The 24,186-nt window shown below is 38.0% G+C and overlaps 1 protein-coding gene across 2 annotated transcripts in view; it reads right to left on the reverse strand.

The window, feature by feature from the left end:
• The window catches only part of LOC149795663 (WD repeat-containing protein 11-like), a 208,123-nt gene that overhangs the window by 115,597 nt on the left and 68,340 nt on the right, over positions 1-24,186 (reverse strand). For both annotated transcript variants that reach the window (XM_089964120.1, XM_089964121.1), the window contains exons 13-14: positions 2,981-3,087; positions 983-1,055 (exon numbers count right to left, since the gene is read on the reverse strand). In XM_089964120.1, the coding sequence (XP_089820246.1) occupies positions 983-1,055; positions 2,981-3,087 (180 nt within the window). The remainder of the gene's footprint in view (positions 1-982; positions 1,056-2,980; positions 3,088-24,186) is intronic.

Consider the following 24,186-nt stretch of genomic DNA (forward strand, 5'->3'; position numbering starts at 1 on the left):
TGTCATGTCCTTTTCAAGTAAGGGCCTATTGTGTATATTAAATGTCACGTCCTTCTCAAGTAAGGACTTATTGTGTAAGTTAAATATCATGTCCTTTTCAAGTAAAGACCTATTGTGTAAATTAAATGTCATGTCCTTTTCAAGTAAAGACCTATTGTGTAAATTAAATGTCATGTCCTTTTCAAGTAAGGACCTATTGTGTAAATTAAATGTCAGGTCCTTCTCAAGTAAGGACCTATTGTGTAAGTTAAATGTCACGTCCTTCTCAAGTAAGGACCTATTGTGTAAATTAAATGTCAGGTCCTTCTCAAGTAAGGACCTATTGTGTAAGTTAAATGTTACGTCCTTCTCAAGTAAAGACTTGTTGTGTAAGTTAAATGTCACGTCCTTCTCAAGTAAGGACCTATTGTGTAAATTAAATGTCAGGTTCCTTCTCAAGTAAGGACCTATTGTGTAAGTTAAATGTTACGTCCTTCTCAAGTAAGGACCTGTTGTGTAAGTTAAATGTCACGTCCTTTTCCAGTAATGGCCTATTGTGTAAGGTAAATATCACGTCATTTCGTTATAATTCATCTATATTGGTAAGGTCTTATCATCAGTATGGTAGCGGTCCCACCCCATCCCACCCCACCCCACCCCGCCAAAAAATAAAAGAATTAAAAGATAATATTTTAGGCTTTATCGGGATAATTTCTTGCCAAAAAATTAACATCATTTTCTGTCTGCAGTTAGTTTGACACATATTAATTTTCATGAGAAGAGGAGGGATTCAACATGGATGTTCCTTAAGGACCGGTTTGTCGTGCATCGATAAAATTGAATACAATGTGTTTCATGCATCGCAAGGAAATCGAAAACTGATTACATACATTATTATTATTATTATTATTATTATTATGTAATAACATGCCTACATACATACAAACAGACACACACAGGCACTTACATACACAATACAGTAGTATCGTAGACATACACTTACCCTGAAGGTGATACGCTGAGACTTTCAATTGGAGAACTTTGTTTTCCAGCTTCTCGAAAAATATCAACTTCCCCTGAATTAAAAAAATATATTCTAGAAATGTGTTTATTGAACACAGAAACGCCACCGCATACCTGAAATCTGACCTAAACGCTAAACCATGACAGAAAGAAGGACGGACAAGAATAACACTCTATGGCCTTACCACTATTTTGGTGGGCAAGAAGATTGGCTTGCAACATTAATGAATCTTTCAGCCCAATTTCAAACAAATCGATAATTTTACCCAGTGGTATTTTTGTTCTAAACTTATGAAAACATAACTTTTATTATGAAATAGTTGCAGTTGTCAGTCTTGTGTTTTATTCTCCAATAATGTGGTTACACGAGTTATGAAAAATCGACTTTGTTACAAATGTGATGGGTATGAATGTAAACGGATCATAAGTCAGTGTCCAAATAGTTTGAGTAGGTACATTTTTCAAATTTCTGAAAAAATTCATTTGCAAACAATCACATGTATGACCACTACAGAACTTGCTGTACAGAGATCTGAACTATTTTGGGGAAAGTAAAGGAGTGACAATGTTGGATAGAAATTGAATTTAAAGCAGTGTAAATTATTACAGAAATCTGTGCCATTTTATTCAAATTGTATGATGGGCCATCTTTTGTGTGTACGAGTTGTACTATTTTACACAAAAACTACCTAGTCACTAAACCAGTGCTGTACTATTTTACACAAAGACAACCTCGTCATTAAACTAATTCTATACTATTGTACACAAAGAAAACCTCGTCACTAAACGAATGTTGTACTATTTTTCACAGAGATTACCTCGTCAATAAACCAGTGCTGTAGTATTTTGCACAAAGACAACCTCGTCACTAAACAAATGCCGTAATATTTTACACAAAGACTACCTCGTCTTTAAACCAATGATGTACTATTTTACACAAAAACTACCTAGTCACTAAACCAGTGCTGTACTATTTTACACAAAGACAACCTCGTCATTAAACTAATTATATACTATTGTACACAAAGAAAACCTCGTCACTAAACGAATGTTGTACTATTTTTCACAGAGATTACCTCGTCAATAAACCAGTGCTGTAGTATTTTGCACAAAGACAACCTCGTCACTAAACAAATGCCGTAATATTTTATACAAAGACTACCTCGTCTTTAAACCAATGATGTACTATTTTACACAAAAACTACCTAGTCACTAAACCAGTGCTGTACTATTTTACACAAAGACAACCTCGTCATTAAACTAATTCTATACTATTGTACACAAAGAAAACCTCGTCACTAAACGAATGTTGTACTATTTTTCACAAAGATTACCTCGTCAATAAACCAGTGCTGTAATATTTTACACAAAGACAACCTCGTCACTAAACAAATGCCGTAATATTTTACACAAAGACTACCTCCTCTTTAAACCAATGATGTACTATTTTATACAAAAACTACCTAGTCACTAAACCAATGCTGTACTGTTTTACACAAAGACAACCTCGTCACTAAACTAATACTGTACTATTTTACACAAAGACTACCTCGTCATTAAACCAATGCTGTACTATTTTACACAAAGGCTACCTCGTCATTAACCAATGTTGTACTATTTTACACAAAGAATACATCGTCATTAAACCAATGCTGTACTATTTTAAACCAATGCTCAGATAACTAGGATACTTCAAAAAGAAACATCATTAAAGTGTTTACGGTCAAGAGTTACTTTATGGTTAAGAGTTACTTTATGGTCAAGAGTTACTTTACGGTCAAGAGTTACTTTACGGTCAAGAGTTACTTTGTTACTTTACGGTCAAGAGTTACTTTACGGTCAAGAGTTACTTTACGGTCAAGAGTTACTTTGTTACTTTACGGTCAAGAGTTACTTTACGGTCAAGAGTTACTTTGTTACTTTACGGTCAAGAGTTACTTTACGGTCAAGAGTTACTTTACGGTCAAGAGTTACTTACCCGTTCGTGTGTTTAAAATCACTAAGCTGTTTCTGATTCCTGAATAAGAAGAAGGGTTTGGATAGGTGAAGGTGATGAGTCGTTCCTTGTCCAACCACTCGATATCTCTACAAAAAAGATATTTACAGTACAATAAATATATACTACTCCATTCTCGATGAATCCCGGTTTTCTTAATTGTCAAATTATTCAAGCCAATAATTAGGAGATATTTCCTTGTAATGAGTGAATAACGGATATACTTGACTGAGTGGTTGAACATTTAATATTTCACCACGAGATGAAATATATGCAATGTATCAACTCGCAACAAGCAAAGTTTCTTTTTATTTTAATCTCAAACGTATTAGCCAACAATATGCATAACAAATTGAAGTTGCAGATAATATGTATGATTAATTTATATATTTGTTTGTTAGTTTTTAATTTTTTAAAAATTATATTACATTCTATTGTAAAGTAACTTTGTTTACTGGATTTGACATTTTCCAGAAATTCAGTTCAGTTCTATTTTTGCCTGACTGTTTCTTTATAAACAGCTAATAATATAAACACTGTATCTAGTTTCTGACCTTGATTCAGAACCAGTGACTTTGGTAAACAACTTTGTTTAATTTTTTATATTCTTTCTCAGAATAAGAATTATTATGTTAAGTCAAGGCCATGCATGGACGACGTGATATTCATCATGTAACATATTCATCATTTCTAGAAAGCTGACCCCCATCCGGGATCTGTTTGCGTCTTAAGTTAGCCTTATACCTAATGTCTTGTACAGAAGTAGTCATTGGGCTTTAAACTTTTGACACGTTAATTTGTGTTGTTGTGACCAGTTTGGGCTGAGATTTTATTTTCTTAAAATTATTGGATTTCAAGTGATTATTTTCTATTTTTTAATTCTTGGATTATTTTTTGATTTGATTCGTAAAACCGTATGTTCTTTTTTTCTCATTTTTCACTTGCTGTTCTAGGGAAATAAATTGTTTGTTAAATTTTTCCTGTTACTTTTTGTAATAGCCTAGATTCTTAATAAGAAAATTTGGGGCTCGTCCAGGATATATGAATTTTGGCTAAAGTATGTCAGGAAACTTTGCTTTTGAAATTTAAATTCCCCTAGTTTTTGGAAATTTGTAAATCCCAAATATTATTTCATAGTTTATAATTTTTTAGTGAAATCAACAGGCTTTTTTTACAAAGTGGAGATCTTTTTTCAAATCCTACCCAGGAGCAGTTGGACTGCTTGAAAAAAAGATGAATTTATTCATTTTGCCAGAAAATAGGATCTTTCTGAGGCAAAAGATTGCTTAACGAAACAGGAAATAAAACTTAGTTTGGTCCAGTATTTGGTGGAAAAGAATGTTTTAGATAAAAGTGTTTTGGTTCGGATCACTACGTCTGTGTCTGACTCTGACATAAAAGTAAAGGAAACAAAATTAAAATACAAGGTGGAATTGGAGTTAAGAAAGCTGTAAGTTTAAAAAGATAAAGAAGAAAAACAAATGCAGTTATAGAAAGAACAAACGCAGTTACAGAAAGAGCAAAAACAAATGCAAAAGCAATTAGATAAGAAAGAGAGAGAGACAAATGCAGTTACAGAAAGAGGAGAAACAGATGCAAATGCAGTTAAAATCGGAGAAAGAGGAGATAGAGACAGTAGCAAATGAAAATGCAAAGAGAGAAGGAAGAGAAGGAATTTTAATTTAGAATTAAAAAAATAGAGCTGACAAGTGAAATGCACGTTCCCGCTTCACATACGTCATTTTGATGTTACTAAGAATATTAGGTAAGTGAACACTTTTAGAGAAAAAAAGACAAATATTTTCCTCAGTTTGAAAAATGTGCTGAAAATTTTAAATGACCAGGGGAGCATTGGACTCTATTATTACAATGATTTTACTGGTAAAGCTAGCGATATTTACAATTCACTGTCACTATAGCAAAGTGCTAACCATGGTATGGTTAAGGAATGCATCTTAAAGGGTTATGAGTTGGTCTCTGAGGCTTGTCGGGAAAGGTTCAGGAGCTATAAAAAGGAAGCTCATGTTGAATTTGCAAGAGTGCAGTTATTTGACAGATGGTGCTCCGCCAAGAAAGTTGATCAAGATTACGAAAACCTCAGACAACTTGTACTACTTGAAGAGTTCAAGAAAAGTGACCATAGTGACATTAAGACCTATCTTGAAGAGTTCAAGAAAAGTGACCATAGTGACATTAAGACCTATCTTGATGAGCATAAGGTTAAAACCTTGGAAAATTCTGCTCGTACTGTTGACGAGTATTTCTTAGCTCATAAAATTTTTTTCGTAGGCAAGTCTTCTACTCAGCAGTCTTCTGGTAGAAAGGTATTTCAGCCTAATACAAGCCCTTCAAATTTCAATATGGCACAACATTTAGAAATCAAGCATCTGATATATTTGATCAAAAAGCTTTGTCTCTTCCTACGTGTACATACTGCAAGAAAAAAGGACACTTTATTTCTGATTGCTACAACATTATTTCTGATTGCTACAAATTGAAAAATAAGAATCATAATCAAGACAGACCTATTCCAAATGCTCTTATTTCTAAGAGGTCAAGATCAGGGTCTTGTATTGAAAGCAATACATTTCATGGGTCTACTAAACCCAGTCTGATTTTATTATGGAGTATTATGTCGAAGGGTTCTATATCATTCTTGGGTGATTCGGCCAATCCCATCCCTATTGAAATTTTAAGGAACACAGGAGCTTCTCAGTTCTTTTATTATCAGGTACCTTGCCTTTTTCTGAGATGTCTGCTTCTAATGAGAGTGTTCTTATTCAGTGAGTCGAGTGCGGCTTTGTTAATGTTCCTCTCCATTGTGTAAATTTGCCTTCAGACTTAGTCTCAGGACCCGTGACAGTCGGAATAGTGTATGCTCTACCCGTTGAGGGAAATCATTTATTGCTAGGCAAAGACCTAGCTGGAGATAAGGTTGTGGTTAATCCACGTGTAACTGACAAGCCTTGTTTGGATCAGAAAGTCAATCCTATTGAAAAAGAATTCCCTGATTTATATCCAGCTTGTATAGTTACTAGAGCTATGGCAAAGAAAGCTTTTGAGAATTGTGTTAGGATTTGATGGGGTCACTTTCACTCCTTTACCTGACACATGTATTGGTCAGGATTTGATGGGGTCACTTTCGCTCCTTTACCTGACACATGTATTGGTCAGGATTTGATGGGGTCACTTTCACTCCTTTACCTTACACATGTATTGGTCAGGATTTGATGGGGTCACTTTCGCTCCTTGTTTGGATCAATCAGAAGGACTGATCACAGTGATTCTCTTTCAGCTAATCAATATATTTATGACAAACGACACTCACTTGTCGTTGGACAGGAAAAAGATCCTGAGATCTCCTGTTTATTCCAAAAGGCCATTAGTGAAATGGAAGCCACTGAAATACCTGTCTGTTATTTTTTAAAAATGGGATTCTTATGAGAAAATGGAGACCTTCCGATGTACCTGCTGGTGACGAGTGGTTAGTGAACAATCCAATTGTAGTTCCAAAATCATGCATACAGGAAATACGTAGTTTGGCCCATGAAACCTCTTTGGCTGGTCATTTAGGGATTAATAAAACTTATCATAAGATATGAATCACTTCTATTGGCCAAAAATTAAAAGTGCTGTTTGTAAATACTGTAGATCTCGTCATACTTGTCAAATGGTAGGAAAACCCAGTCAGGAGATACATAAGGCTCATCTGCAACCTATTCCTACATTTGACAAACCATTTAGCAGAAAAATGGTAGATTGTTTTGGTCTCTTACCTAAGACCAAGTCAGGTAGACAATACTTGTTGACATAAGGTGTGCGTCAACAAGATTCTCAGAGGCAATTCCTTTGAGGAATATTAAAACTAAAACCACAGTAAAAGGTTTGATAAAGTTTTTATTCTTCTTCAATTTGGCCTTCCCAAAACTGTCCAATCTGATCAAGGGTCAAATTTTATGCATGGAATATTCCAGTAAGTTATGTACGAGTCAGGCATCCAGCAATTCAAATCTTCTGCCTATCACCCTGAGAGCCAATGGGCGTTGGAAAGATTTCACCAAACTTTGAAAAATTGGATTCGGTTATATTGTTTCGATACAGGCAAAGATTGGGATGAAGGCATTAATTTACTTTTGTTTGCTGTTATGGAGTCAGTTTCCGAATCTTTAGGATTCAGTCCCTTTGAACTAGATTTTGGACATAATGGGCATTGGCCATTGAAGTTGTTAAAAGAGAAACTTCTTTCTAATGAAAATACTGAAATTAATCTTCTTGATTATGTTTCCATTTTTAAGTATAAGTTGTCAAAGGCTTTTGAGATTGCAAGAAATAATCTGCACTCTACTTAGTCAAAAATGAAATTAATGTATGACAAAAATGCAAAGGAAAGGAGTTTTCAGCCTGGTGATAGAGTTCTGGCTCTGTTGCCCATACCACAAAATCCTCTTTAGGCCAAGTATTATGATCCTTACACAGTTGAAAAGAAAGTAAATTATTTAAATTATATCATAAATAATTCATGAAGGTGAACACAAAAACAACTTTGCCACAGCAGGGAAGTTCTACAGACCAGACCCCCAGACCAAAATAAAGCCTCCTACGAGAACTTTCTCCGTAGAAGCCTCAGATTTCAAAAATAAGCCTTCCTGCGAAAAATAATTTGCGTAAATTCGTCACCGATTGCAATTTTTTGTGAACAAAATCAATGATTCTGGACAAAGATTTTAGGGGGGAGGGGTAGGAGAAATTTATTCCATCGATGAAGTTTGCAAAGATTTGGCTGCGAGTTTCATGAATAAATTTGATCGAGACCGATTCGATATCTACTACGCGGATCATGAAGATTAATCGTGATAAAACCATGCGGTGTTGCCTGGGCGCGGCTGAAGAAATTTTTAAATTTGTTTATGTCCATATCGCCGTTGCACCAAGTCTGATGAATATTTCTTAGCGTGTGAGTATCGACGCCATTGAAAACTGATAAGATATTGCAATTGTCCCTAATTACTTTCGGAATTTGCGTATATCGCTGCGTCACGTAAATAACATCGGTGTTCTTGTGTCGGCCACGCGAAAATATCCTAGCCGGATTAGTTTGCTTATCCAGCATAACATCATCGAAAACAACAAGATTATTAACATCGCCATCTAAATTTTCCACGGATGGAGCTTCATTGATGTCTGTGATGAATTCGATTGTGCCTTCGTCGGTATTGTCGCTAAATTCCTTTAGCACTTGATAACAACGCTGATCATCAACGGACGGTGCAACCAAATACAACTTATCCCATTTTAGCCATCGCATTATCAAATTTAGCAACAACTGCGTCTTTCCAGAACCGGACGGGCCAATGATTATCATCCTTATCGAATTCGGTAACACCGCGTTGTGTTTCACCTGCTCGCGTCGCTTCGTGGCCGAAAAATCAATTACATTCATGTTACTAGAATACATGGATCTATATTGTGTTAAGTGTCGTACTCACACAGCTACGATAAATCCAATCGAAATTGTCACACGCAATAACAGGAACGCAATTGCAGGAGAATGCGAAGTTTGTAAGACACGCAAGTTTAAATTTGTAAAAAAAAAAATAGAAGAACCGGAGGAGACATTGCCGCCTCCTTGAAAAATCTACCCGGGTTGCCTTGGGCGAAATATCCCGGAGAAAAGCATCTGCCAGGATACAATTACTGCGGACCCGGCACGAGGCTTGATATAAGACTCAATGATAATAATCAACCAAATCCCGGCGAAGATCCAGTAAACGCCATCGATAACGCGTGTTACTATCACGATCTTGCGTATCGTAGCGGGGATTTACAACAAAGACATCTCGCTGATATTAGGCTAATTCATGCAATAGACGCGATTCCTGACAAAAGTTTCAAAGAAAAATTGGCAACTTGGTTGATAAAAGGCGCAATGAAAGGTAAATTAGTATTCGGTGCTGGTAAATAATAATGGAGCAGATATATTATTCTCCGCGAGGATTCTGGCGAGGAAAATCAGCAATAGCCAAACTCGCCAAGGCAGCAAAAGTAAAACAGTCCGTTGCTGAATCGTGGCTATCGAAACAGGCAGTCTGGCAAATATATCTTCCTCCGCCTAAGAAAATACCATATGCAAGTTTCACCGTCAGTGTCCCTAATGAAGTCCATCAGGCTGATTTAATGTTTCTTCCTTACGATACCGTCGACGGAGTCACATACAAGTATGTGTTGACGGTTGTTGATATTGCTAGCAGATACAAGGAAGCGGAACCGTTATCGAATAAAACAGCAACAGAGATTGCTAAGGCGTTTAGCGAAATTTATTCACGATCTCCATTAACATGGCCGAAGCTTCTCCAGGTTGATCCAGGTCGAGAATTTCTTGGCGCGGTTACTTCACTGATGAAAAAGAATAATGTTAAAATCCGTCGCGGTATTGTAGGTGTTCATCACAATCAGGCTATCGTCGAAAGATTCAATAAAACTCTTGCAGAACGATTATTCGGATATCAGTACGCGCGCGAATTTATTCAAGATAATCGATCTCATGATTGGGTAACAAGATTACCTCACGTGATTAACGCGCTAAATAACGAAGTAACTCGAACAATAGCAATGAAACCCGCAATTGCAATTACAAAATCGAATATACCACTAAAGCGAGATTCCACAATTCCGCCTGTGCTAGGTAGCGTCACGGTCAGGTATTTATATAAAGAAGGCGAGGCCGAAGGAGGAAGAAAAAGAGCAACCGATCCAAATTGGAGCGTAACAACACACAAAATATCAGCCGTAACAAGATCATCGGGAAGACCAGCAATTTATTTCCTAGATTCGCTAGCGCCACAACGCGGATTTACCAAGGAGGAATTACAAATAATACCGAAAGATACTCAACTACCGCCAGCGTCATTAATGTGAAACCGAATTCTACCTAACTGAGATAATTTTCTTACTCTCGACACGGCTAAATATACCAAATTTGACCAGGAAATTCTATCATCGACGATCCAAACTTGGCCATCCACGGTTAATCCCTGCGATGAATGTATCGTTGTTGCATATCCTAGTTTCCATGGCGATCTTTCTGCGTTTATCGCGTCATTAACAAGATTAATATCAACAAGAATAATATCGTTCAGTACTAAAATCTTTTCCTCTCCGCATGGTAAAGTAACACTGATATTTTGTTTCCTGGTATCAGCGGGCCTGTAACATAACGGCACCTGCAATGTTGGAAATTTCTCGCAATGAAGTTTGAATAATATATCCTGAATAAAATCACGAATAATTTTCCTACTAGCAACGATCAGATGATCGGGACGCCACAAATTTAGAAAAATATCCATCGGAGTCTCGTCGATTATTCTTCTCATCACATCGCATTGAATTTTATTCGGTTGTAATCGAATTATTTTCTTAAATTCAGTCAGTAAAATATCATCGGATCTATAATCAGCGTCGATTTCCTCATAATAGTCAACGAAATTCCTGAGCCATTCGTGAGGAGATTCACCATCAATCGGATCAGGTTGGCCATGATCTCCGCACATTATCACGGCTGTATTTTTCTCCTCCAGCCAGGTTAGGAACGATTTTAATACAACTAAATTTACTGTGCAAATTTCATCAAATATTATAATTCTGTTGATATATTTATTTCCCATACGAGCCGAATCCCATAATCCACCGCTGTATTTGAAATAACTGTGATACGTGCAAGAATCAACGCCGCGTTGCCTTATTTCTCGCGCTAATCTGTGAGTTGGAGTCAACACGATCATATCAGATTTCGCAAATAAATTTATCGCTCGCTTTGTTTTACCGCTACCACCAGGACCATTTATGTAAACGAATTTGTTACGCGAAATCGGGTCAAATGCAGATGCAGCCGTCGATATTTCCTCAAATTTATCTCGATGAAATTTATCGCAATCTTCGACATTGGCGTCCTCACAGTAATCTAGGATATCCTCGTTTTTTATCCTCCAAGTGCCCCAAGAACCATCGGCGATTAAATTATCTAGCCTATACTGATATCTCTTATCGATATAAAACGAATCCGTTGCGACCCTTACCGCGATATCAGAAAATTTATTTATCATCGACAGTAAATTTATACTCACATAAGCTAGCATCGATGATCTCAAATGCGTATACTGCGCTGATTCTCCATCGAGATAGCTAATTACGGTACCCAACTTTACTCCGTCAATGATAATATTCTCTCTGTTGCAGAATATTCCTCGCGATACCGTATCGGCTATAATAAAATCCATCTCGGCGTCGTTGATAAATAACCTAGCGTGTCGGTGTTTATGATCAACGGATCCTCCTTGAGTAAATTTGCCAATTGTTTTTCTTCCGATATCCTTCGCGTTTTCACAATCCGTCGGCAACCACACTTCAGTTTGTTTTCTATACGATATAATCGCCTCGTTAACCGTCAACGATACTAACATTGACGAATCCAGCATATATCTCAACAACACTATAGGGACCCATCTGCGTTGAGATAAATGCCGACCAAACCAAATATAACAAATTTTATGTAAATTTTCAGCAAGCTCGAATGAAGTTACATAAGCGAATCCGGTCATGACAAAATCAGGTAACGGTCCGTTAATCGCTACTCTCGTCATCTCGCTGGTGGGATGGCCAAATTTAGCAAAATAATCCGCACAATCGCCGTATCCGAGGAAACTTCCAGGATAACACGCGCTCATATCAACGGAGATCATATCTTCGAAATAATATTTGGTATTCCACAATCCGCCATGGCCGTATTCGACACAACTAAGTTGAATATCAGTGAGAAATTCATTTTTTGTAGGTTTCCACGAATTTCTTTCTCTGGCAGCGTGAGCGGCAACAGACGGAACAGTAAAGCAATTCGTTAATAACTGATCAGGATTTGACGAATATTTCACCGCGATATTTTTCATAGATTCATGTAATTTTTCATCTCGGTAAATATCTCCGCGCGGCAATATAAACTGATCATACTTTTCTTCGCTCGAGAATAACCAAACCGATATTGGATCAGATGCGGCTAATATTTTGATATATCGGAACATGGCATCGGAATTATCCTTTGCATCATCAACAGGATAAAATTTAACAACACGATCCCGCGGGAATATCATTACCGACTGCGACCACGCATGTGAATTATGATCAACAATTTCGATTGGTACTCCTCGAGATTTATACGGCGACGAATATAATATTTCTCCCGATAGCGTTTTCACGGTAATAGGAAATTTAAGTTTCTTGCTCAACACAGCAACATCGTCAATCGATGCGCCATCAACAACAGTCTTCGCCCATGAATTAATTTTATTCAATCTCAACTGAGTCAGACCAGATCCACGACGAGCATTTTTCATATGCTCGATAACGCGCTCGGCAACGCAATTTATCATCGGTGATTCTTTCATCGCAGGTAGATTTTTCATGTCAGGATTATTATTTAGCCGATAAATTCCATAAACAACAGCGCTAGATGGATACGCCCTGGCATAATAAGGACCGTCAATTCCCAATAATAATCCTGGCTTCGAATTTTTATCAAGAACAACATTTTTCTTACCGCCACGCACGGGATCTCGTTTATCGCGAATAATCCAAGTGTCGTCAGGCATTTGTGCAATAAATTTTATTCCAAAGATAAATCGCTCCTCGGAATGCGAGTTTTTTATATGCTCGATTATCTTCTTGGCCCGCTCCAGGTTCATCGTGGCATCAACGGAGTTAGTTTTCCATGTCGACCAAACATGAACCGCTCCATCATCGAAAAATTCTTTTTTGGCGCGATCAACCTCAGGAATAATATATTCTGCCTCATCAAGATCAAATGTATCCATTATTATATTTTAGACAAATATTTAAATTATAATGAATAAATGTTCATGGATACCAATCGGATCAACAAAATCATGCGACAAATCCTGCAGAGGCGAATATTGTGGCGCTCACATATAAGCAATTCGACGAGGCAGTAAAGGACCACAACGGTGTTTAGTTTGCCAAGTTGGCACGCGAGGAAAAACTCGATTGTGTTTATCCTGTGGAGGGAAAAATTATCGAGAATTGCGCCGGTATTACGAAAAAAGATCCTCGTCGATAATAACCTGCGAAGAAGATTATATTAATCGATTCAAGGCAAATTATGATTTAGACAGATGGAATATTGTATATGGAAATGAAATCGACGATTCCTGCAATGACAATCACACACGAGTATAAATCGCATCCAACGATCAGTGGATACGAGGCATCTGCCGATGGTGTTGTCAGAAATATCAAAACAAAGTATCATGTCGGTAATGTTGGTAATTCGGGTTATTTGATATGTAACTTCAGCGAGAATAAAAAAAGAAAAAAAACAAATTATCTTTCTCACAGATTTATATTCGAGTGTTTTCACGGACCTATCGGGGATGGTCTTGTTATCGATCATATTGACGGAAATAAACTCAACAATAAAATAACCAATCTTCACGCGGTAACTCCGAGTGAAAATTTACTTCGCAGTAGTAACGTTGGTAAATATCCGAAATATGCCAAGGCGGTTAAATCGATAAATCGAGAAACAAACGAGGAAATTATATTCGCGTCGATGCATGCAGCTGCAAAATATTTTAGTATTAATTCGACCTCAGTGCGACGAGTGGCAGAAAAAATAATCAGCGCGACATTTTCCTACAAATTTGACGCGTGGATCGAATTTTCCTATATTCCGATAATATTCGATTCGGAGAGCGACGAAGAATAATTAAATATTACAAAATTAATATAATATGGACGAAGAAAATATAAACAATATCATCGAAGCCATCGATGATCTAAGGAAAAAAATAAATCTTCCATCGGAGTTGGACACGAATAAAATCCGATCCGAATTCGAGGCGATTGTTCAAGGGAAACTCGAATATAAATACACGCTACCATCCGAATACAAATTAATAAAGAAAATCCAAATCGCGATGTATCAATCACTTGCGACAGTCAGCGATGATCGCGTCGAGGATTTTGTTAAATTATCTACGCTAGTGGAAAAAGCTAGGTTGATTTTATCAGAAGCATACGAGTCAAAAAAAATTACAAGTTCACGCATCAGACAGTTGAAAAAACTGGTCGATGAGAGCAAGGCCAAGGAAATCGCAGACTCTTGAATTTTCCTGAATATTTTCCGCAAACAACAAAAAAAAAAAAAAATTAAAAAAATATATTAATTTTGAAAATTTCCCTGGATTTTATTTATTTTTTTGGCCCGTTTTTCCCTGGCGGACGGATTTGAAAATCTACGATTTCACCAGTAAATTGATACTAACAGTTTCCCCGCGGATATCAAGCAAATTTCCTTTCTGATCCGTTAGTTTGAAATTTATCCTTGACAATAATCGATTATGACATCGCAGGTAAAATGGATTCACTGGCTCTTTTATTATCAAATAACCAGGAGAGGCGCTAGGTGAAAACGAATACAATATAAATCCCTGCTGCGCTTGATTTGACTCTGACGAATCAACATTGTAGCTGCCTTCGACAACATCCGCGTGAAGATAAATCGCGATAACTTCCGTTATATTAACGATACCTGGCGAGATATGCCGACCTTGCCCGGCGGGATCGTTATTGTGTTTGAGAATCAATTCCAATTGTACTTTTTTAGTCCACGCGGCATGTAACTTCGGAAATAAATCATCGATGGTATCAGTGACGGATTTTCTCATTTTATCAACGTCATAATCAGGAAATTTGAAATTTGGTAGCGTTTCCTCGGTTAATCCAAATACTCTCATGAATTTTTGTTTTTCTCCTGAATTTCTGATCAACTCGAATTTGCTAATAGGAAGAACATAATCGGCAATTGATATATCGTCGACTATCGCCTGAATAAACATTCCATGATAATATTCAACATCATTCGCGAGTTGATTTAAAATTTTCACGCGTTTGATAATTTCGCTACATGAGCCTGATTTATTTAAGATGCATTCATGAAAGGATTCCCGCAATAAATTTAATTGTATTGTATGTTCTTGAATAAATTCGTCGAGGGTTCTTCTTACCAAGATACCGTCTATGGGGGCTATTATCCTGTTAATGTGGGTAGCGTCGAAGATTTTCACACCGGGGGGAATTTTAGGAAGAGGCAACCACGAGAGAATTCTTTCGTTAATAAAAGTAAAAGCGAATATTACCAGGTTAAATTTGTGGTTATTCATGAGGTTGATGGCGCTATCGATCAGAGGTTTGTGTTTGATATCTCCATACCATCCTTCGTCGGTGGTAAAATCTTCTTTTTTTGGTTCCGGTAGTTCTGGAGGAGCTTCCTCGTACCAACCTGGAATAATAAAATCTGATTTTTTTGGTTTTGCTAGAGGTGCGATTTCAGGCCAACCTAATATGGTCCTAATCGATGATTGGTAAATATCTACCATGTACGGCGATTTCACTTCTATCATCGATGACAGTGTTGGTTCATGCGCAGATATTTTTATTCCCGGAGTAGCATCGCCGGTTATATTTGATATTCTGGTGGTAAATTCCTTATCCAGCTGATCAATTTCGTAACTGCCTGTTGGTATGCCAACGACGATCCAATCAGGTGTTCCATCGGGTTTGTTTTTGTTGGCAAAAACAAGTGAATTGTTTGATAATAATCTGCCAAATGATTTCGATCTAACATTGGGCCAGCTGTTGTAGACACGCAGTTGTGTTAACGCAATTTCTTTGACGCTGATTGGTGTTGGAAAATTGATGCTAAATTCTGGCTTAGTTGAGCTTAACGATATTAACGTTGTTGTCGGCGGTGTCGTGTTTGTCACGATCTGGGCTAGTTCGGACATTATTAATATTCATTTGTTCAATCTCGGAGTAAATACTTATCATTACCGAAAATTCTAGATCGGAGATAACGCCATCGTTGAGACTCTCCGAAAGCAACGATGATAATCTCGAATACGCGTCGTTGACCTTGGTTAGTTTGTTTTTGTACAATGATAACTTCTCACTTGTGCACGAGGATATTTTTTTCGCTACGATATTGAGAACACCAGCGATTGTCGTTGTTGACGAGATTATTATTGTTGCAACGATTGGCGCGATTGTTGTTACCGCGGATAAAATTATTCCAGCACCGGCGACTACCGCAGATACCGCGTACACAGCAACGTCAATGGTAACTAATCTACGCTGGTATTTCTTTATTTTTATCTGATACTCGTCTAGGAGTTTTTTTAGCGAATCCTGCCATGATCGCGCCTGATTATAACGGTAATCCGATGCGGTCATTTATTAGTTATTTATCTAGTCAATTTCTTTGTAAAATCAGAGTTTTTCCGTTTTCAAATAGTGGGGGGTTTTATCTCGACAACTACAGTTTCCTCTTCCTCGGCAACTGCGACCGGCTCGGGTCGACCAATTATATCCCAACCAGATAAATATTCGAAAATTATAAAATAATACACTGGTCCCATGTTGGTTCTATCCGGTGGCGTTAGTTTAAAAGTTTCAGTGTTATTTTCATCCATGGAAATAACGAAAAATCCAGGATAATATTCATAAATTTTATGGCTATCGTTTGTCACGTTAAAATTTGTTGACTCCGAAATAATATATACTCGATATATCCCCCGAATTGGTGCGGTAAAATTAAAAGAATCATTATCGGGTGTCCATGTGATATTTTGTGACCTTAACACAAATGATGCATGGTAGGGAATATTTTTTGTTATTACAATCTTTGGTATGCGAATTAGCGCTAATATTGGAATATCCAACGGTGATATGGCTGCGCCGATTTCGTTGGCGTGTAATGTTACGGCGAGAAGTTTCTCGTTGATATTTTGAATTTCTCCGTCGTACACTGATGTATCGACTTTTTGACGCGCTAATTCTCGTACCGCGTTAATTTCATCGTTAATTTTAGTAATATCCTCGTCGATTTTTCTTGTTTTCTCGCTGAGGTCGTTATGTGATGTTCTATCGGCTTTTTGAAATATTAATGTACGTGCCGATTCAATATCATCGTTGATGGATTTTGTTTTCTCGTCGTGTGATGTTTTATCAACTTTTTTACTTACTAATTCACGCATTACGTCAATATCTACGCTGATTTTAGTAATATCCTCGTCGATTTTTCTTGTTTTCTCGCTGAGATCGTTATGTGATGTTCTATCGGCTTTTTGAAATATTAATGCACGTGCCGATTCAATCTCTCTGTTGATTTGGGCGATATCTTCGTTTATTTTTTTCGTTTTCTCGCTGAGGTCGTCGATTGATGTTTTATCGATTTTCTGACCCATCGCAGTATTTATTTTGGTAATTTCCTCGTTGATGGATTTTACTTTCTCGATGAGATCGTTATGTGATGTTCTATCGGCTTTTTGAAATATTAATGCACGTGCCGATTCAATATCTTTGTTGATTTGGGCGATATCTTCGTTTATTTTCTTTGTTTTCTCGGTAAGATCGTTATGTGATGTTCTATCGGCTTTTTGAAATATTAATGCACGTGCCGATTCAATCTCTCTGTTGATTTGGGCGATATCTTCGTTTATTTTCTTTGTTTTCTCGGTAAGATCGTTATGTGTAGTTGAAGAGGTATCGATGATTTTTTTTATATCCTCGTCGAGTTTTTTACTGAGATTTTTTGATGTATCGTCTAGTTTTTTAAGATCGTTAGTTAGCTTGGTAAATCTTTTTGTCACTCTGTCCTGAAGATCGTCGTGTAATGCTTTATCAGCCTTCAGAAGCAACGTTGCTGATAACTCTTTGTCGGATTTTTCCACATCCGCGATATTGGCCTTCAGGGGTAACTTCGCTATAATATCGGCGATATCAGCAATAGATTTTAATACCATCTCCGATTGACGAGTAAATTGACTAATATGATCGCGGTATTCGTCTCGCTTGATTATATCAGTTATTTTGACGTTGCTGGTTTGTAATCTTCCTTCGGTATTTTGAAAAACAGCAACTTCGCCAGGGTCCACCTCTGACAGCGATAGAAGATTGTTAATATCGCTCTTGGTTGCGAACTTTGATAGATCGACGTCAGTCACTTCTGCCTTTTCCTTCCTGTAGATAAATCTACCGTAAATATCAACCATGATATTTATCTACGGCGTATTCAAATACAATTTTGTTATAAGGGCCGGATGATTTTGAAATTGCATCGAGGACGTTAATTGATTCAGGGCCGCATATTGGTGGATCCGCTAATGTCTGCGTTGGAAGTGTCGAATACCAAACCGGAAGTTTCAGCGAAGACACATAGTTGATAAATTCATTTGGCGGTGCTAATCCGTACGAATCAAAATAAACGACTTCGCGAGGATTAATCGCGTAGGCAACCCAGTGTGTGCCAGGGCCGGTATTTTTATCGAGATTAATTATTCCTGTCTCGGTAGAGTTTGGTTTGTCTGGTAGTTGATCTCGCATAAATACACCTCTGAAAAATTTTATTTTTTTATTCTTTGCTTCGCTGATCAAATCTAAATTTGAGGCTGGTAGACTCGTCTTAGGCCGGATCCGTATGGGGGGCGTCTTAGATAAAGGCCGTTTCCCTTTTTTTTACCGTATCTTCCTCCGGTAACTTTTCGCATTACTGTGGAGCCTAATTCAGAAACCTCCGAGCGCGCCTAATCCGAATGCCTTTCCAATCGCCGGAAGAGCCATTTTCGCTAGCCCCAATAGAGCAGCAGGGAAAATACCGCCCGTTTTGACCATATCTCTGATGGCGCCTATGGAGAGACTCACATGAACACCGGAATTTAATGATTTGGCCTTGGAAAATCGTTCACGTTGACCTCTAGTTAGCGACAGTTTGTTAGGCCCACCGTGAATCTGATCGTTTTTCAGTGTTAATTTCATACCGCATCGCTTTGATATCGCTGTTTGGAGTTTTTTCATCTGACCTGGGGTCAGAGTTACACTGACGTGTTCGTATGGCATATTAATAATCGCTTAATCTAAATTTGGAATTTGTCACATGTTTTCGACAGGAGCATCGATGACTCTCATTCTGCCGCTGATTCCTTCCAAGATCATTGTTCTATCGCTGAGAATAACCGCGATGGCTCTTGCATTTCCACCTGTGTTAATTCTGGCTTTGAAATGGATATCGACAACGGATTGTTTTACCAAGTCGAGATGTTCCAAGGAAAAGTAATAGATGGGATAAAATTTATTAAAATCCAGCTGTGATATTTGCAATCCGGTATCGATATTTTGATCGCGACCCATGAAACTTAGTAATCGATGATATACGCGGGCAGTCGAATAGTTGTCAAAATCAATCGATATTTCCTCCGATGGTTCTTGTTGACCGTTTATTCTCAGTGATACATTTGTTGCATCGAAATTATCAAATATCATGTGACTGCGATTTTGATTATATCTATCTGCGTTTTGAAGGGCAACAAAGATATGTCTAGGTGCCGAAGCGCCCTGTTGTGACGCAATTCGCCAGGTAAATATTCCGTTGATATTAACATCGCAGGAGTCGGTCATCGTTGTCAACCAGGACATGACGGATTTTCCGCCTTGATTCATGAACGATAATAATTTTTCTTCCTCGAGCATCGATGGAACTATCGCTGGCATCCACAAGGTAAATTTAGTTAGGATTACCTTGCCTGCATCACCAGGATCTCGCCAGATGGCTTTGTCACTGCCAGCAGCGTCTCGAACGAAAGTTATCGTGTGTTTTGCTCCGTAAATAACTTTTCTGAAATGCCTGCAAAATCCAAAAATGTGAGATAGCGGAATTGCACAGGAAAATCTTCGTTCATCTCCCTTTAGCATAGCTCTTCTCGTGGCAAATCCAAGGTTGTAATCGGGATTGGGGCCGAGTACTACATCGACGTTGGTGGCGGCGGCATTAGCAGCGAGATTTTGCGGTCTGCCCATAACATACGGGGAATGGTCCGGGTCATTGGAATTATCCTTGGCGAACATCATACTAGGACCGGCTGACCTGGTAAAATCATCCGAGTATCTCGCTAGGCCTATAATCGTCGTTGCTATATCAACGTTGTCCGTAATTGATTCGATCTCTCTTCCGTCGATCATGTAAGTGACGCTCTTGAATAATGCCATGATGCCGTTGTTGACAAACCCAACACTATAATCTGCATCGTAGTTGGTATTATCTTCCTTTACAATTCTCCCAACAACCTCGATATATGCCTCAGATGGAAGAAAATACCTTGTTGTATCGTGGACTTGAATTTCCAAGCGATTATTTGTATTTGGGTCAACTGCGTCGTACGAGAAATACTGGAAATCTCGCACGGATGTATCCCTACCTACAGGCTCGTCCATGTCAAACACTTCATTTGACACTTGTGCGAACATTTATTATTAAGAATATCATCTAAAACGAAGACCGCTGCCTGAAATGAAGCTTGTGTTAGCAACTTTATTTGCTAGATTTGTCTTAGCAACTTCCTTTGCTAGATTTGTATTAGCAACTTCATTTGCGAGATTTGTCTTAGCAACTTCCTGCACTATATTTGTCTTAGCAACTTCCTGCGCTAGATCGTTTATTTTTTTATTTGCCGCGTCGTTTATGACTTTACTGACTTCGGGTGGCATTTCTCTGGTGATGGGTAATTTGACGGGTTGATTTTTGCGCACTAAATTTAATATTTTATTTTTGACAGCATTGAAACCCTTGCTGGCCAAATTACCGATACCAGAAATGGCAGTCTCGCCGATTTTTCCTATTGCTTTTAACCCGAATTGTTTGATCACGGGTCCGATTTTAGGTATTATTCGCGTAACGAGACTTCCAATGATATCACCGAATCCATTGCCGTGGATATATTTGTACACGGGCAATCTAGAGTTTACTATGCGGACCTGTTTGGGTCTGCGCTGATGTTTGTGAACAATCATGTTATTTCAATTATGTTGTTTTAATCGATGAGTTCATCGACAAGTTCCTTGTAAATGTGAGAATTAATGATGCCACCGCGGAATAACCGCTGACAAATATCTGAGGCTTCGTTGATTACTTCGCGAGAGTTATTTCCGGCTCGTTTTCCTCCGATTAATACCTCAAGGCGAGATACATCGTTGACAACGCTGTCAGGGCAAATGGTATATCCGCTTCCTGTCTTTGGTTCTGATTCATCTGACGATGGCCCTGGCGAATCAGACGACATTGGCGAATAGATTTGTGGAGGTGAAGGGGGGGAACCCTTAAAAAACCAACCCTCTGCTGGATCAATACCCCATCTTACTTTGGGGGAAGGTAAGGGACCCTTCCAGTTTGTCAGGTTGGGGTCGAAGGGGGGTAATGGTTCGGGGGGGGGGGATGTAGGGCCTGGCTAACGTATAAACATCTCTAGTAGATGGTGGACTTTTTGTCGCTGTCGCTATTTCTCTAGTAGATGGTGGACTTTTTGCCGCTGCCGCTTTTGTTAATTTGTATTGATCAACCTTCAATAAAAATTTTGCAAAATTTTCATCATTGTAAACTATCGGTTTTCCTAAACTACCAAAATAAATTATCGCCTGCCAATCAATTTCTCCGACTTTATCAGCAATATCTTTTCTCAAAAATAAATTTTTAATTTCCTGAGAATCATCCGCAGCAACTACCATTTTTTTAATATCGTCATCGATTAAATTCATATGTTCTTTGTTCAAATAACTATCTGCGGGTAATTTAGGATCAATTATTAATGAGCCGTTGTACACAGATGGTTTATATTCGCTTGGTTGAGTTACTGATTCCTGATCACTCTGATCTTTTTTCTTTTTTGATTTTCTCTCCTTTTTCTGAGGTGGAGTTCTTTCTTTTGGTCTAGCTCCTAATTCCTCTGGTTGAATTATTGGTTCCTGTGGTTGAATTATTGGTTCCTGTGGTATTACCCTTCTCTTCCGTGTTTTAGCTTTTTCTTCCTTCTCCTGTTGTTTTCTTTCTTTCGCTTGCTGCCTTTCTTCCTTCTCCAGTTGTTTTCTTTCTTCTGCTACTTGCTTATTATATCTTTGTGTGTCTCTTGCTGCTTCTAAAAATCTCCTGTAACGCGGATCCGTTACCATACTCACATGTGTTTTTCCCGAGTAAACTTTATATACCATGTTGTACCAATTATCACGAGTTCCGTATCTTTTTTTTCCTATTGCAGTCAAATATTCATTTCGATCGCTAAAATAATTTTCTGCAAAATCGCCAATTTGATCTATAGTATACAGTGCCGAAAGCGGTCGTGATATCATATCCCATCCCTCATCGGTGAAATTTTCTCTTAAATTCTCGATATTAAACTTCCCTTTTATCATTACAGGTTTTCCTCTTACAGGTTTTCCCTTATCTGCTCCAGAATCAATTGCAAGTTGTTGCCCCTGTTGTGCTGCTGCTATTGCTAATCGCTCGGGTAATGTTCGTGATTGTTCCTCAATACCTTTCAACATAGGAAAAATTCCCTTTTTCCTGGTATCTGGATCTTTTTCGTCGCCAAATACAACTTGCTCGATTGTTCCGGTAACTGGCTTCAACCATTTCGATGATACCTCGGAAATTCCATGTTGTACATCTTCGTAACCACGAACATTTCTCTTAAATAATTGTTTTGTCGGGATAAGCTTCTTTAATGCCGCTAATTGCTCTCGCGTTAATCTGGCAGAATGAGGCTCTCCAACCGTACTAGCTTTCGGACTCATATTATTTTCAACTATATTGTTTTAATGCGAGGTAAAATTAGGATTAGCAGCCAAACTTTGCAAACTTCATCGATGGAATAAATTTCTCCTACCCCCCCCCCCCCAAAATCTTTGTCCAGAATCATTGATTTTGTTCACAAAAAATTGCAATCGGGAACGAATTTACGCAAATTAATTTTCGTAGGAAGGCTTATTTTTGAAATCTGAGGCTTCTACGGAGAAAGTTCTCGTAGGAGGCTTTATTTTGGCGGAACCGTCTGGTCTGTAGAACTTCCCTGCTGCTTAAAGGAGTATATTGAGAGCGATAGCCAGGTTAATAATGCAATTAACTTAGTTGTACCTGTCCCACTCAGTGAGGATTTAAGCGAAGGGATGCAGTCGGACTCTATTGATTTTGGAGCGACAAATCTTCGGAATTCAGAAATTATGAATGATCTGGACCATAAACCTTTACATTTTCAACAGCAAGAAAGGAAGGAACTGAAACATTTCTTACATGAATGCAAGCACTTATTTCCAGATATTCCTACAAGAACAAACAACATTTACCATGACGTTGAAATTGTAAATTCCACACCTGTGAAACAACACCCGTACAGGATGAAGCCTCTCGAACAGGAATACTTGAGAAAAGAAATCCAGTTTTTGTTGGAGAATGATTTCATAGAGTCCAGTAAAAGTGACTGGAGTTCACCATGTATACTTGTTCTGAAATCGGATAAAACTTTCCGTATGTGCATTGATTATAGGAAGGTGAACAGTGTGACTAAAACAGATTCATTTTCATTACCAATAATTGATGACTGCATTGATAAGATAGGAAATGCCAAGTATATCACCAAATTTGACCTTCTGAAATGATGTTGGCGAATTCCACTGACGGAAAGAGCAAAGGACATTTCGGCATTCGTGACTCCCGATAGACTTTATCAATATAAAGTGATGACGTTTGGGATGAAAGTTCGCCAAGTACTTTTCAACGTCTAATGAATATGATTATCTCTGGTCTAGATAATTGTGATGCTTACATCGATGATGCCATTATCTACAACGACACCTGGAAAGAACATTTAGCGACAAGTCAGAAACTCTTTGACAGATTCACTGATGCAAGTTTGACAATTAATTTATCCAAAAGTGAGTTTTGCTATGGTTGTGTAACATTTATAGGACATATCGTGGGACATGGATAAGTTAAACCTATATATGCAAAGGTCAAGGCTATCTCTGAATTCCCTGTGCCTGTTACAATCAGAAATCTTTTTCTCCGTAATTGTTGAACCCCTGACAAATATATTGAGCAAGAAAAGCAAGTTTCATTGGACTGAAAAATGTCGTGGGGTTTTTGATCAGTTAAATGCCATACCTAAGAGTGCACCAGTGTTTACAGCTCCAAATTTCAGTCAGTTATTTAAACTGTCTGTTGATGCAAGTGATATTGAGGTTGGAGCTGTATTGATTCAAGAACCGAATGTTTGGCTTTGAAATTAAAACATTTCGAAGTTTAC

This window comes from Sinohyriopsis cumingii, chromosome 7 (genome assembly GCF_028554795.1).
Source record: "Sinohyriopsis cumingii isolate HCF-2022 chromosome 7, ASM2855479v2, whole genome shotgun sequence".
Taxonomy (NCBI): Eukaryota; Metazoa; Mollusca; class Bivalvia; order Unionida; family Unionidae; genus Sinohyriopsis; species Sinohyriopsis cumingii.